The sequence below is a fragment of the Chaetodon trifascialis genome, chromosome 2, assembly GCF_039877785.1.
Source record: "Chaetodon trifascialis isolate fChaTrf1 chromosome 2, fChaTrf1.hap1, whole genome shotgun sequence".
Lineage (NCBI taxonomy): Eukaryota > Metazoa > Chordata > Actinopteri > Chaetodontiformes > Chaetodontidae > Chaetodon > Chaetodon trifascialis.
The window spans coordinates 16,937,774-16,953,504 of record NC_092057.1 but is presented as its reverse complement, the minus strand read 5'-3'; the positions used below and the strand labels follow the sequence as shown (position 1 = coordinate 16,953,504).

At 40.8% G+C, this 15,731-nt stretch overlaps 1 protein-coding gene across 1 annotated transcript in view; it reads right to left on the bottom strand.

Moving 5' to 3' along the window:
• Positions 1-803: 803 nt before the first annotated feature.
• Positions 804-15,731, bottom strand: part of LOC139341097 (dolichyl-diphosphooligosaccharide--protein glycosyltransferase subunit TUSC3) — a 66,363-nt gene continuing 51,435 nt past the window's right edge. Inside the window, exons 7-10 of the mRNA XM_070977436.1 lie at positions 14,261-14,324; positions 10,612-10,686; positions 2,641-2,731; positions 804-1,048 (exon numbers count right to left, since the gene is read on the bottom strand). Coding sequence (XP_070833537.1) covers positions 1,033-1,048; positions 2,641-2,731; positions 10,612-10,686; positions 14,261-14,324 — 246 coding nt within the window. The 3' untranslated portion in view covers positions 804-1,032. The remainder of the gene's footprint in view (positions 1,049-2,640; positions 2,732-10,611; positions 10,687-14,260; positions 14,325-15,731) is intronic.

Sequence of the window (15,731 nt, the reverse complement as noted above, 5' to 3'; positions counted from 1 at the left end):
GCTCACATTTGATTGAAAATAAATAAATAAATAAATAAATAAATAAATAAATAAATAAATAAATAAATAAATAAATAAATAAATAAATAAATAAATAAATGTCTCCCTCTGTGTATATATATATTTATTTTTTATCATTTTTTTAAACCTTTGAACAAGGTCCTGAGTGCTGGTTAGAGCTGACCTTGTTGTCAAGGCAGTAATTGGTGAATTCAAGTGCCTCTAGTACCTCACAAAGAAGGAGCTGAAGGCTGATCACGCAAATTACTCTGACCTCCTGAACCGAGCTAAACTACTTGGCTGCCAGTATTTTGAAAAGTTAAAGGTAAATGGAAATGCTTACTGTTACCTCCCACTCTTAGGCCATGTGTAAGTGCATTTCAGCACAAGATTAGTCGTTCAAATTTAGCGCACTTTAAGTACACTATTTAAGAGTCTGGATGCAAGTACACTTTAGTATGTTAAGTATACTAATATTTGGTATATGTTTTTCACAAGGGTATCCCTTGGCTTACGTAGCCGACTTCACACAATGGAACCCAATGACTCATGGTCAAATGTAGCATAGTTTGATTTGTGTCACTGAGCCCTTTTTTATCTATGCTGAGGAACATAGTTAATTTGTTAGTACATGTTAGTAATGTAGTAATGCTGCTTTTAAGAGGATATAAAGAAATCCCGGAGCTTTTTTAGACTGTATAGAGTGCACATATACCTGCAAATCAAGTACACTACACCACTGGTCACAGGTCAGGTCAACCCACACTATTCAATGCTGAAAGAAAGCAAAAAAACGACAGAAATACAGACACATGCCAAACACCTTTATTTTCCAGTGTAAGAAGGAATCATTTTTCTACTCAGCTTGGAGAATTTTTGAGAGCAGTCAATAAAAAAAACAACACGCACAAAAAAAAGAAGCCCACCATGCACTCTAGACTCAATAGCAATGCTGCGTCCTCAAGTATCTTCTCGACTCCTCTTCTCCTCACCTCTCGCCTCTTCACCATCCTCTGACCTGCTGTTTTTTCTTCACTTAATAAGGAAGCTGAGAGAAGAGAGAAGCAAGGAAGAGAATATGGAGACGGGAAGGAATATAAATAATATAATATAATCCATAGTTTTACATATTTTTAGAACAGGCCAGAAACCTGTGGCTTTTCATGATTACCTTGTTGCTTACTGCAGGTTTGAAGCATGTAATAAGGCAAAACTGCTCAAATGCTTGCTAAAGATACATCTATATCTATGGACCTAACTGGGTCTATATACTATTAAAAATTTAAAGCATGACTTTAATAATAAATAGGAAGTCACGGTCAAGTCAAGTAACAGCAATTTAAAATGCTACTTCTTGCAGATTAGCATAATGCAGCAGTTAAGAGAAGCATCTTAGCACCTTAAATACACATCTGCTCTGTGGACGAGTAGACGAGTGAAACAGATCAAATGGTTGTATGTTTCACATAGAACAACACACAGTAAACTGAACGACAGCAGTTCTTCTCAGGCTGTATTCTCATTTTAAGAGCCAGTCGCAACTTTACTGCTCTGCAAATCATATGTGGTGTAAATATTGCCGCAATCTTTCTTTTGTATGGCTGAATTGATGCACGAGCAGCAGTAGAGAAGCTCTATCAAAGCAGTCTCACCTCAGATGTGACAGATCTATCATTTGTCACATATTTTGGGGAAAATACAGCCAGTGTTCAAGTGGTACACTTGCCATAAATAATTCCCAGTTAATTGCCAGTGTAACCAGGACAATATTTTATTCTCTCTTGTGGTCAGGCACACATACAATTCAAAACTTGTGAAGAATAATGTTTCAAATGATAAATGAATGTTTTCCTTCAATGGCATCCCTTTTCTCCATAACTTATACCAAATTTCAGATTTCTTTGCAGGAAACTTCTTGGAAATTAGGAATAAATTCAGCTATTATGGACCTGTAAAGCCTGACCATGTTGATACCATGGCTAAATTCTCCATCAATGTGTTCAAGTAACTAGACAACAATCGCTGGGCTGGCACAAGCAATTTGGTCCTATTTGGAGCCATAGGTCACGACAGAGTTCAAGCCCCCATGACAGTCAATTATCTGCTCTGGTGAAGTTCCTGCAACTTGAATCCTCTCTTTCTCATGTTGAGGTGACCTTTAGCTTAAAGTGGGACTAAATCGCTGTTGTCTTGGCTCACTAAGGTGAAGGTTTTTAGCGTCCCCACATTGACTATATGATGACCTACAAAAAGACATCCATGATGGACCCATGATTTTTTATATTCATGGGGAAAGAAGAAAAATGTGCAAATATACTGTATACTGAGCATCCCAGAAAATGCTAAAGAAACACCTGAGTCAACAAAGTCAGACTGCAAATGTCTATTGAAATTTTGGCTGGAAGATTGGTCTCAAGAGAAAGAGACTTGTACATTTTGGAGGGAGTGTTTCCAATTGAACAGCTGTCTTAAGATCAACGAAATAATGGGAATGGATGAATCCTGTTTTGGCCTGGTTTTGTGCACTGTGTCTGCAGTAACTTCACAGTGATTTTATGCCGATTCTGCTGATTTTGAGATTCACTGTATGCTTGTATATTGTGTTTGAATAACTGTTGAGTAAGCATCTGTGCATCTCACCTGTAGGGGTATCCATGGTACTTGGACCTGAAAATGGAGAGCAGGAAGCTGAAGAAAAACACCACCAGGCCAAGGCCAACCAGGCAGATGACTGCAAAGACAAACACACACAGATTGTCATAATAAATGTCTGGTTAGAGGGGCCAATTACACAACTGAGCTTGAAATGAAGCAACTGTACACATACAGCATCAAAATAAAACAAAGTAAAAAACTGCAACATGATCTCTAAAACTAAAGTTCCTATAACTCAACTTAATGCCTTCGAGTTTGCATATTTTTCCAGCTTTTTGCAGGTCCTGCAGACACCCTGATATACGCATAATAATTATTACACAATGGCCTGTGAGAATATTTGATTCCTGGCTAAAGGCAACCATTTAAATCATTTCACGCACATTATAACCGCTGATGTAACTCTCTGTTTGATCTCTGTTCAAATTGAATGTGCTTGCAGAGTTTAGACATGGTACACACTGAAAGCATCCCCTTCTCTTCATGTTGGTGGTTCACACACACAAACACACACATATAAGCACATGCCGGGCCTGAAGATGCACAGCCAAAGGAGGAGAAACATTAACTATTTGACATTTGCTGAAATGCTAGAAGAAAGGATGTCTAAGACATTACCTGGTGCTCTTCATCATGCAAAAACCTTTTTAATATTTGTATTTATTTAGGTAATCCCTGCGTCACTGCCTCCTCCTCATCATCAACCCTGCCGTGCTGCAGAAAATTGTGTTTGCTGCTATTATCATCTTATTTCCTCAGTGGCTATTCTAAAGCAAAATATACATAAGCATGATCTTTATTCTGCAGGGGAATTGTGTGTGTCTGTGTGCGTGTAGGTGTATGAGTGTGTGCACACACCCTCATGTAGCGGCTAATCCTTGAAAAGCACTGTGTTAAATTAAACTGTCACCACCGACTGATATTGTTAATCAGGGATTAGGACGAGGGCCTCTTCTGGAGACTAAATAGTGAGATATGTGCTTGTTCTCACTGTGTGTGTATGTGCTTGTGTGTATGTGTGTATGTGTGTGTGTGTGTGTGTGTGTGTGTGTGTGTGTGTGTGTGTGTGTGTGTGTGTGTGTGTGTGTGTGTGTGTGTGTGTGTGTGTGTGTGCATTCTTATGCTTTGTTTAAAACACTGTCATTCTTTAAATACATTTATTTGAGACGACAGAGTTAAATAAATGATAATCACAAGTGCTGTAATACAAACCTGTGTGTGTGTGTGTGTGTGTGTGTGTGTGTGTGTGTGTGTGTGTGTGTGACACTGACGGAGTGACTTGACTGAGAGCTCTCCATATTTGAGAGTGCGTCTCCAAGGAGAGCCCTCATGCCCCTGCGTTCCCTGTGCTGCCACATCTACATACAGTATGTGCCTGCGAGTGTGTAAGCGACAGCACGTCTGTGTATCTTCATTAAGTATAGTGGAATGTATTTCCCATAGCTCATCAATTATGACTGAGAGGTATCTGAGTATGCTTCTGTGGATAATGACACTCCCATAGATTCACACACTAAGCATGCTAATACGTTAAGTGATTTATGACCTTGGCGAAATGACAAGTTGTTTAAGCTGAATGATTTGCCTCCGTGACAAAGGTGGTAATCCCTCTTTTGACTGTATGACTTGGCTCAACTCAAATCATGATATATTGGCATGGTGGAAATAAATGTACACTTCCCGGCATGAGGAAGCCAGTAAACATATTGAGTTAAGCCTATCTCATTAGGAGGGCAAATATGAATAGATATTGTAATGCTGAATGGTTAGTCATAGTTTATTCTGTGATTAGCAACAGGCTTCGAGAGACATTAACTAACTCATCCTCAGAATACAACCACGCACAACTGTTTCATTGTTTTTATGCTAAACTGTAGCAGAACAATCTGCTGCCTTTCTTTCTTTGGCTTGTTAACGTTCACTCTGCCCAGTTACAGTTGAACCAGGGTCTGTAGACAAATGCTCATTTCTTTTTTGACATTCTAACCACGTCCAACAAAAACAAACTAAAAGCAGCACACATGCTGCCTCTAAATAGTGCACTTATGGATATTTGTGTGGCTATGACTGTAGAGTATATGTGCTGAAGTGACCACGCCTGTATTGTGAGTATCTGGTGTACGATGCAGGAGTCGTTTTCTGCACTTTAAGGTCTGCTACTGGCCGCTACCTTTTTATGACTTCTCGACCTGCAGGCTGTTGCTGGCTGGGGGCTACAGATCCACTGCCTAAAGGCTGCAGCCCAGAAACATCCCAGCCACAGCAAAATAAGAAGAAGATAAGAAAATACAGACAGATGGCAGGATCTCTGCAGAAAAATGCCCACTTCTAGTAGGTCATAAGTGATGACTTTTTAAACAAAAATGATATAAAATTATAATTAAAGAATGGTTATAATTCAGCAGTATCAATGTTTGTAGCTAAATAGCAACACTCCATGAGTCTTTATATTGTGTGTCCATGCACTATAGTTGTATTTGGTACACCACCGCCACCACCAACAGCCATCATTCTTGATATGTCACATATTATCTGCCCTCACTTTCACCTTCCTTCTGTCTCTCATCTCAATTTGTCCATGACTTGTGCAGCTCCTCCCTTGCTGAGAGACAGTGTATGCCTGGTTATTTCTGGTGGAGATGCCCACGGAAGCAGCAGATAAGTGTCGCGTCACTCAGCAGTATGGAAGCTATATGCCAGGGATTTAACACCCACATCCAGTGATTACACTACCATTCAAGCCTAATCCTCTCTCCATTACTGACAGATGACTATTCTCTGTGCTGCTTTATAATGCCCTTATTTAATTTGTGTGTCTGCATGTGCATCATTCCAGTGACAGCAGTGTGTGGGATATAAAACTATTTATTCCATGCAAGCATGTGTCTGCATGCTTTACACAACAGGTTAATGAAAGTATTAGTGGGCTTGCACTGTTGGAAAATGTTTCTGCAGCCCTCTGTCCTGAGCCCTTTGTGCTTTGTGCCTTTGACACGTCACACAGATGACAGTTATTGAGCACATTTGCACCTGTGTCTGTGAATGTACTTATACGTGTGTCTGTGTATTCTTCTTCAGTCTGATACTGAGAAACAAGTCTTATGGTAGTTAGAAAGTCATTATCATTTTAATTGCTAAGCTTTAGCATCTCAAGGAGAGCTCATGGGTAAAGTAGAATAAAAAAGTTAATAATCTTGCCCTCAGATTTTTTTTCTTTGTGCATGTGCATACGTGTGCATGCATGAGTGTGAGGCCTTACAGAGGCGACTGAAAGGCTTCTCTACTCTAATTAAAATCCACTTGTGTGTAACCGTGTCTCTGTGTTTGAGATAATTAACAGTGCAGGCCATCTAATATCCAACTCCGCTTCTCATAATCTGGGGATCATGCAGAAACTCCATTTGGACAGTAAAAGAAAAAGTTGAAAGTCAGTACACCCTTAATATGGTCAAGTGACCACCTCCCATTTGAAATGATGAACTGTTTTACACCCTCAGCACTTCCAGACAAGACACATCAGACTTCAGAGACTTTCTGCCGTTCAGTTTAGAGATTAATGTTAATTTCTTTCATTTGTGTATCTTGTTAGAAAAGAATACATTTGTGCTTTCTTTTGAGCAAAAACAACAGTACACATTAGTGGGTTAGGGGTTAGGGTTACATGGTCCCTGTAATGGCCGTTTCCACATTTGTAATATTATGCATTAAAACCGAGAGCATGAAGCAAATCTGATTTCATAGAAATTCAACAACACCAACTACGAATCACCCCCGATGAACTCTGAGCCGTATTTATGCCACTTGCTCAGAGTTTTGAGGAAATCTGCTTGACTGCTTTAAGCTAAACAAAAGTCTTCTCAACATGTTACGGCAGAGCATAACCACAAAAACACCAAGGGCTGCAAATAAAAACACCCTCCTTGCTAATCAAAGTGACGCTTTCTGGAAATAATTTTGCAAAACAAACCAATCACAGTCTATTTGATATAATAACCTATTTTTAAAAAAAGCACAAAGTGCATCATTAAAAGCATTAGATAGCTGACATTAAAGCAATGTGTGTTGCCTCAAACAGCAGTTCAAGGGCCCCATTATTCTTCATTAACTTACAAAGACCTTCCAGTTTTATATCTAAGAATGGAGGGCACATCTTGCAACAGGAGTCACACTTTCTAGAGGTCAATCATTGGGGATTCACCTACAGTGTAATCAGTGTCGTGCACCTCTAACACTTAGCGTACCCGTGGCTGCGCGTGCATTGTGCTGGACAAACTGGGTCTGCCAGAGGGTTTGGGTTCGTATAGAAAATTCTCTGCCTCTCAAGAGCAGGTGGGCGGCAACAACAAAACGCTTCTTATGAAAGAAAAAGAGCAGAATATTAAATTAGAAACATCTCAAATAATTTCATGACAAGCAACAATGGAGAGGAGCGGGAGACATGAATATGCATACTGTATGTTAATGGAGCTGCTAGTGCACTGCTGGGATTTCACATGGTTGATGAGACATTTACAAACGTGCATTTGGCTGCAGGTGCTGTAGGAATCTATCAGCCGTATTGATTGTGTCTTCTGCCGGCTCTGGTATGTGTGTCTGATTCAGAACAGCTGATCTGCTAACGGTGGTGGTCCGCCACCCTTCTGAGCATGATTTTGTGTCATTCCATCTATTTAACATTATAACTCTTCATTTTTTTCCACTTTATAATTACATTTTAACTGGCATTTTAAGTATAAAGATTCCTGCATCCTTCATTTTAACATTAAACCATTGCTTAATATTGTGCGTAACAGAAACACAAATCAGTTGAATTGCAGCCTTGGTAAATGTTTCACAATCTCGTTAAATGAAATTAATCTTCATTAATAAGTAGCCTATTTAGATAACTAAAATCTGGGTCCTTGATTTCTGATTTTCTGAGCTTGTCGGTCACCAGTGGACTATGCCTTCAAGGTCTACTTAGCTTGCAAATTGTGACTATTGGGTGATTGCATAATGAGGTGCTGCTATAGTAAATTTGATGTTAATTTCAAACAGAATGAGACTACAAATTGAGTAATTTGCACTGACAAAAAACCTTTTGCATTTATTTATTGGACCATTCACAGACATGCCCAGCTCGACACCAACGGCAGTTTCTCTGCCTGTGGTATTTCAATGAAATAAGAACAACTTTGGCTCTCGCATGAATGTGAAGACAACCGTTAGATACATCAGTGGCTTTTCTCAGCGTCAAGCTGACTGCCTGAGCTCTGAATGTACACACACACTTGAGAGCATGTGACAACTAACTTTTAATAATCTCAAGATTAACTTGAGTAATTACAAGCACTCTAAATCATTTTCTTGTCAAGCCAAATACGGTTCATTTTCATAATGCAACATAAACTACTTGCTAGTGAAGGTTTGTACGTTCAAGTACATTTAAAATAAGGCTATTACCATGGAGGACATAAAGAAAAAGGATGCCAGAGCATGTCAGTCAATCAAGCACTCCGTCGACATACAGTATCTAAATAGTGTCGCTGTGTATTCAGAGGCAGTTGTGGTGGAGGTGAGGGGTCATCTCAGTGATTAACTGCAAAGTGAAACAAGTACTTCTCATTTTCAGAGCTGCTCCAGCTAATTGACAGTTATGCAAATACACGTCACACTCATGAAAGTACTGCGATAATGGTTCACTTATGCATGGAGTGTGTGTGTGCGTGCGTGCGTGCGTGTGTCAATCTTTATGTTACCCTTTTTTGAACTGTTTCAATACAGAGCAATTTCTCATGAAACTCATGGTCAAACCATTGGCAGCTACTTCTATCCAGTATATGTAAAAAATACTTAGCATTACATTCAGTTTGTCTCTAGCTTCATGGACTGTAAATGGACTGTTTTTACAGACTTTGTCCCCAGTCAGAGTGTGTTTTATGAGTCTGCATTCACCCATTTACACACACACGCATGCACACACACACACTTGTACAATGGTGGCTAGGCTAGGCTAGCATTAACCATCCACACATCGATGGCACAGCATCGGGAGTCATTCAGTGTGTTGCCCAAGGATGCTGCGACATGTAGACTGCACGGGCCAGAGATCTGAGTGGATGGCCGCTCTACCTCCTGAGCCACAAGAGGTCGAGCCACACTATTTAATCCACTGGATAATATGTGTTGCCTGGCTTCAATCTCCTCGAACATCGTCGTAATCTTGTCTTTTGTTTGCTTTTTCTCTTTTGGTCGAGGGCTACTCCTGACTAAACCCTCATTTGTGCTGATACCACAAGAGGAGAAAACACAAGGCAGGTGTCGTCAATTTAAGATTCATTTGTGATTTATGGATTATAGATGCTCAAGTTACAAATGGGATTTTTAGAACCTGCTTAAACATGGCTTTTCATGCTCAGCATACTTTGATTTATTTGGTTGGTTTAAAGTTCAGCTCTCTAAAATAAAAAAAAACTGAAAAAACTTAAACTGTCCTCTGTCTGAATCCTCCGCTTTTGCTCTTTGCACTGGTAATCATGTTATGGCTGTGTTTGGGCCGCTCTGATTCTGCCTCTGTGTTTCGGGCTGGAGAGTGGCAGGGGCGGGGCCGATCTCCTCTGAGGTGAGCGGCGGCTGGACACACCTGTTTCTCCCACACTCCTGTGCCAGATGATTCTAGCGCATGTCGCCTATGTCTCGCCACAGACTCGCCACGCTTCACCAATCGATGAGTTATCTCGTTGTATCTTTGGTCTGCTCCTGTGAGTTCATTTTTGTGCCTGCCTGTGTGCCTTTTTTGCCTAACGGTGAGTTTTTGTTCCCATACTAGTGGTTGCTGAGTTCTCCTCCAGCTGAGGTCTTTTGTGTTTTGCCTGCCTGTGTGCATGTGCTCCCTAGCAGTGATTTTTTTTGTTCCTTACCAGTTGGCTGTTGAGTTTTTCCCTCCAGCAGAAATTTGGCGTTTTTTTGCCTGCCTGAGCTGCTTTTTTCCCATTTAGATATTTGTGTTGTTACTTTTGATTAATAAACTGTTCAAACTTCCTCTCTGCATACTGGGTCCTCGCCTTCCTTGCTGTCCATAACAAATCACAAACAAACATATTGTATGCAGCCAGAAAATGACATACAATCCGACAATAAATAAAGCAAACAGATTGAGGTTGAGGAAAATCCAGACACAGAAGCACAAGAGGAGGCTCAAAAGACATTTGTCCTATTCACTGTAACCTGGAGATGTTGGGAAGCCAAGTAATGAAATGTTTTTCATTTTCATTTTCCAGTAATAGAGTGTCAGCAAGAGTTCTCGCCAAGAAATAACTGCTTATGAAGTTTGCAAGTGTAGGTCTCATCTTAAAGAAGGAGGAGCACTCTGGCTAAGTGTGACAGATAAGCTCCTGAGCGGAAAAACGATTTTCCCGCTGTTAATGTTGCAGTCATGATGATGCCATTTTTGAAGAGATCTCAGAGGCTGAAGTGTAAACAGCAGAGAGGAGAAATTATTGCTACCCGCACTTGTGGCCCACTTTCGACTACAGAAAATTTTAATTAACGCATTTATAGGTGAACCATATCTATTTGTGAATGTGTAACTCGTTAAAATGCGGGACCTTTTATTGTGTTGCTCTGGGCTTTTCTTAGTCATAAATACACCTGCAAGAGCTAAAGCGTCACAGGATGTGTTTGTTCCACAAGAGTTTTTACCTCTGCAGCACCAGTGCTGCTACCTCTGGAAACATACGTTTTGATGTGTACACACTGAATGTTGCAAGGATAAACAACCCATCTGGAGTCTACTGGTAGCTGCAAGGCGGCTCAAGCAAACATACCACTCAGCCTCAACACAGCCTCAGACCTTACTTAACCGCTCCACTCAGAACGCTCCAAAACTGAGCAACTGAGGTTTGTAAAAGGAAAGAAAAGGGGCAATTAAAAAAAAAAAAAAAAAAAAAAAAAAAGAGAACAATTTTGTCTACTTACTTCTCCTCTTGCCAACATCTCCCTTGGAGGTGGCAGCCTCATTTAGCAGCACCATCCCCATGGTGATTGCAGCATCTGGGACAAGGTTGTCAAGGAAACAACACACTGGTACAGAGCAGAGGTGGAGGCTGGGAGTTTACATTGCCCCAGGAAGAACTGCTGGACATGCATATGCACTTACAGATCCGCGAATACGCGTGCACAAAAGCACTGGAGCAGATTAGCAAGACCACGGGTCACATGTACTGTAACGACACAGCACATAAAACCTGAAGAACTTTGCCGATGGGTCACTCTCCATTTTCTTAAGTACAGTAAAAAGGGGAAAAACTGTTTTTGAATAAATCACGAACAGCTTTTTTTTTTTTTTCTTTTTCTTTTTCGAGAAAGGGCGAGTGGTAGCATGGCAACAGATGGCAACACAAAACTAAGACATTTCTTCTGTAAACTAATCCCATTTAATTAAACGTATAGAGGTGCAGCCTTATCCTTGGGGGGAAAACAACATGACGGATTCTCCAGTCCAGGTTTTTTTTTTTTTTTTTTTAAAAAAGCCCACACAATACAGTAATGTCAAGCTAGCTCGGCAAACATGACAGACTGACAAAGGCGCAGGGTGCACGTCACAGTCATGGCCCTCGCTTATGCAAATGATGCTCTTGTGTATTTTAAATTGTTATGCATTACAATAACAATAAATAATAAAAGAAAAAAAATCCTGAATGAACCAATTCTGAATCTTGTCAACGAGGATGTGAAAAAGTAATTGCTGCAAAGATGAAAAATGTGCTGTCAATCAGCCAAGAGTCTGTGACAGAGTCTCGGTGACTGTGTGTCAGTGAGATATGTTGTGATCTCCCAATTTTGACTCATCTGCTACCAGCAAATACATTTTTGTAATATCTGTGCTCAGGCGGAAGCAACAATTGCAGCTGCAGATGAACATGGAGAAGTGGATATCTTGTTTTGACCTTCGTCTGCTAGGATTTCTCATATTTTCTTTAAACTATAAGATTTTGGAAGAGCCTGCCCTTGTTTTTGTGGAGAGCTTGGAGTGGGTGGGGAAGCGCTGCTGACGTGGGCCAGTAAAGCCAATTGAGAGATCAAACTGGTTCCCCTACAGTGGTACTAAGTACTTGTGCTACTCACCTATCAGTGAATGAATAAAGTGGTGCAAATGCAATGAATTATAACTCTAAAAACAAACTTTTTCCTGGGCCTGCAGGCATCCTACACCAACACCTTTCTACAGCAACAGAAGCAGATTATCTTAGACACACCACAGCAGTCACTATCATGAGATTCAGTGCATATATCTGTGTTTGTATTTCATCCTATAATGTCGGTAATTTATGTGAAGGAATTTTCTCTCACAGACCTTCTGCACAGTTAGTAGACCAAATGTCTCAAGGTTGGCCATCACAGAGACCTCAGACAGCCACACATTAACATAATATTTAGAGACCATTCCAGCAGACAGCAGACAGGAAGTCTCTACTTGTCTCAGTTACTGTAGTAACCAAGGTCTTATAGATAAACTGTACACACAGTTCAGTGCCTGCTGCTCAGGGAAAGGGGCCTTTCTGTGTGGAGTTTGCATGTTCTCCCCGTGCTCACCTGGGGTATCCTCCACAAAATACCCCCACTAAAAACATGCAAGAAGATCACCACCTGACCAATGGTGACGAAAGGAACTGGGACACCGGGCGCCGCTGTCGGCTGGCAGCCCACCGCTCCTGGTCTGCCGTGGAGGAAGGACTTTCCAGGATGGGCAAATGCGGAGAAATAATTTCACGGGAAGCATGGCGTGAAGCAGGTAGTGTGCAACATGATGTGTGATGTGATAATAAAAAGTATGATTCTTCTCTTCTTCTTCTTCTTCTTCTTCTTCTTCTTCTTCTTCTTCTTCTTCTTCTTCACCACATAGAGAGGACCATTCATGGAGGATTGCTCAAGTATTCACATTGATAATAAGGAAGTAGGTCAAAGAGTCCACGGTTCGAGGGTTGGAGGTCAGGGCATACGTAGGTACAGTAGGAGGTAATGTTAAGTTTTGACTATCCAATAGTGACACAAAGGTAGAAGATAGGAATAGAGTATCTATTGCAGGGAATAATTCAAGGAGTAGAAGGAAAAACACGTGACATTGGGAGTATTAATACGCACCATTAGAGAGGACATCTTGAGGATTTGGTGTAACACTACCTTGGTCACTTGTGGACACTGTGTTATTTCTTGATGCATCAAGCCTGCAAAAAATACTGTTGCTTAAGACATCTGAAGTCTCCTGGTGAACTCCTTCCTTCAGCTCAGAAGGCTGAGAATTTCCACCACAATCTATGCTTATGCAAATGCACATGGTACCAGGGAGTGTGTGTGCGTGCGTGCGAGGAATTAAACAAGGTTACATCCACAGAGAAACTGCATCTGTGACAGTCATAAAATGTGTTTACACCACCTGCACAGACAACAAGGTGTGATAGCATTTCAGCAGGTGTGTATGTGTGTTTCATTTAGATGTAATCAGAGGGGCAGAAAATAAAAAAATAAACTGTGTGAGCATGGACAAACAAATGTTGCTCTGCAGCAGGTGCGACCTTGGACCTGCTATTTCCCATGGGGGACAAACACAACAGCTACGAATGAACGGTATTCATTACCCACACACATATAAAAGCAGCAGTACGAGTACACGTGCAAGCAGACACAGATGTTGAAAAACACAAACAGAAAATCTATGCGTGCACGCACGCGCACACACACACACACACACACACACACACACACATAGAGTCTGTCATCAGGGGTTGAATTTGGAACAAATCAGGAAAGGCGGTGAAGTTAAAAGAGGACATTCTCTGGTCTTTGTATTGTCTGTTTGTTCAGTCCAACAGGCAGTTTCCCTATGGACAATGGACACAGATGACAAAGCCCAGACAGCAAAATTGGATGCGGCTTTAGGCATACAACCCTGATTCCAAAGAAGTTGGGATGCGGTGTAAAAATAAATAAAACACAATGTGATAAGGCACTAATCCTTTTTTGTCATACGCTCAAACACTACAAAACAGTGCAAAGACAATATATCCAATGTTTTACCTCATCAACGTCACTGATTTCTGGAAATATATTCTTATTCTGAATTTGATGCCAGCAACATGACTGTAAGAAGCTGGGACAGGATTAATAAAAGACTGGGAAAGTAGTGCAATATTCAAAAGACACCTGTTTGGAGCAGGCGATACTATCATGATTGGATATGAGAGGGACATCCTTGAAAGGCTCAGTCACAAGCAAAGATGTTGTGAGTTTAACCACTTTGTGACACACATGATTGTATAAAGAATAAAAAAGGATATAAAGGACGTTACAACACAGGCTCAGAAACACGTCCTAAAACCGTTGTCAGTTAACACAGCATCCCAGCGTTTTTGGAACCGTTGTGTACAATGTGCATAAATCATTGTACTACAAGTACAAAATTGTTGTTTTAAAGGTTGCTTTGTGAAAGCAACTGGAGAATTAATGACATTGTTCGACATGATGAGCTGTTGAACATTCTGCAGAGTTCAATGGCTCTGGATAATCTTGTTTCAATTTATGCCAACACATGCAACATACAGTTAGAAACGCGTTGGTGAAAGGATACTCAGAAGAAGGATGATGTGAGACTCAGCCACAAACTGAGCCTGACTGCTGCCATGAATATAACTCTGTGGAGAGAAAGAGAGAGGCACACAGACATATTAGTTTACCATTGGTCACATGAGGTAACATCAGCGAAACTCTGAAGTTTACAAAACACTGAAAAGCATAGTAAGGAAACAGAGGGTTGTGTTGTGAACACTGAAAAACAGGACTGAACAGTGGGCCATATGAAACAAAATCAGTCGGAAACTGAATCACGAGAGGGATTCGGAAAATCATTAATCAAGAGGTTGTAACCTTTTGTGACATATGTTTTCACAGTAAATAATATTACAGAGAGTTATTGTCTGGTACGATCCCAAGAGAGAAACTTCCAATGGCTTATGAACCTAAAATGATGCCACGCTTCCCTTTATCAGGAACAATAATTGTCCATGATATACGCCGACCTGGACTTGGTTTGCTTTATCATGAAGGACGCAGGAAATGCAGAACACAGTACTTTGTTCTTTAAGGATACAGCAGGTCTTATTATGCAGGAGGCAGCAGCAAATTGCTTGTGGGAGCTTGATGCAAATGCAAACATATGGCTTTGTCAAGTATATGACCAGGGATGTCATTTCCGTGTCTGTGTGCAGTGCTGTGTGTGTGTGTGTGTGTGTGTGTGTGTATTGGGAGTCATACAGATTTCTCTCATGTGGTGCGTTGGTGTATATAGGTGCAACCTTTTCACTGAGTGGGCGAGGAGGTCAATCTAACTCTACAGGAACACTCACATTCACTCCCCAACCTCTACAGAGACTCCCACTGTTTAACAAGCCGCCTCAATGCACATTTCCTGCTTTAATGCAGCTTCCAGATATTTCAGAGAACCAAACTAGTGCACAAAGTCAGTCGAACAATGATTTCAAAACCAGCGAATGGATGATGCAGAAGATAATTTATCCAGATTTCTATCAATTTAGAGATTTATATTCTTTCATGCAAAGTCAGTCGTGTCTCGGTCACAGGTTGTCTTCTTTCATTTCTGACTGGACGCCAATCCTCAACAGTGCAGCTCTGCCGTAAAATGAGTCGATCTGACGACAGATGACTGAGAAGGGAGAAGAGGACAGGAGAGTGGTGCAACCCTTATTGATATGATTTGATGATTTCAGTCTTCAAAGGCACATACATATGAGAGAATGTATTTTCTCCTTGGCATGAATGAAATCCACAAGTGATCCAGAGCTGTTGTACAAGTCATGTACAGATACTCTGCCTCCCTCCACAAGGGAACTAATGAATTTATGTTATCAGACAGAAATTATAATATTGTATGTCTCTGTCCAGTGTCACGCTCTGTTGCACCAGCCACCTACTATAGGTTCTAATATTGTCTCGACTAATATCTTTGTGACTGTCACATCCACCTTGACTGCCTCACATATTAATTACATCCCCTCGAGCTAAAACAATTTTACCAATGCTGA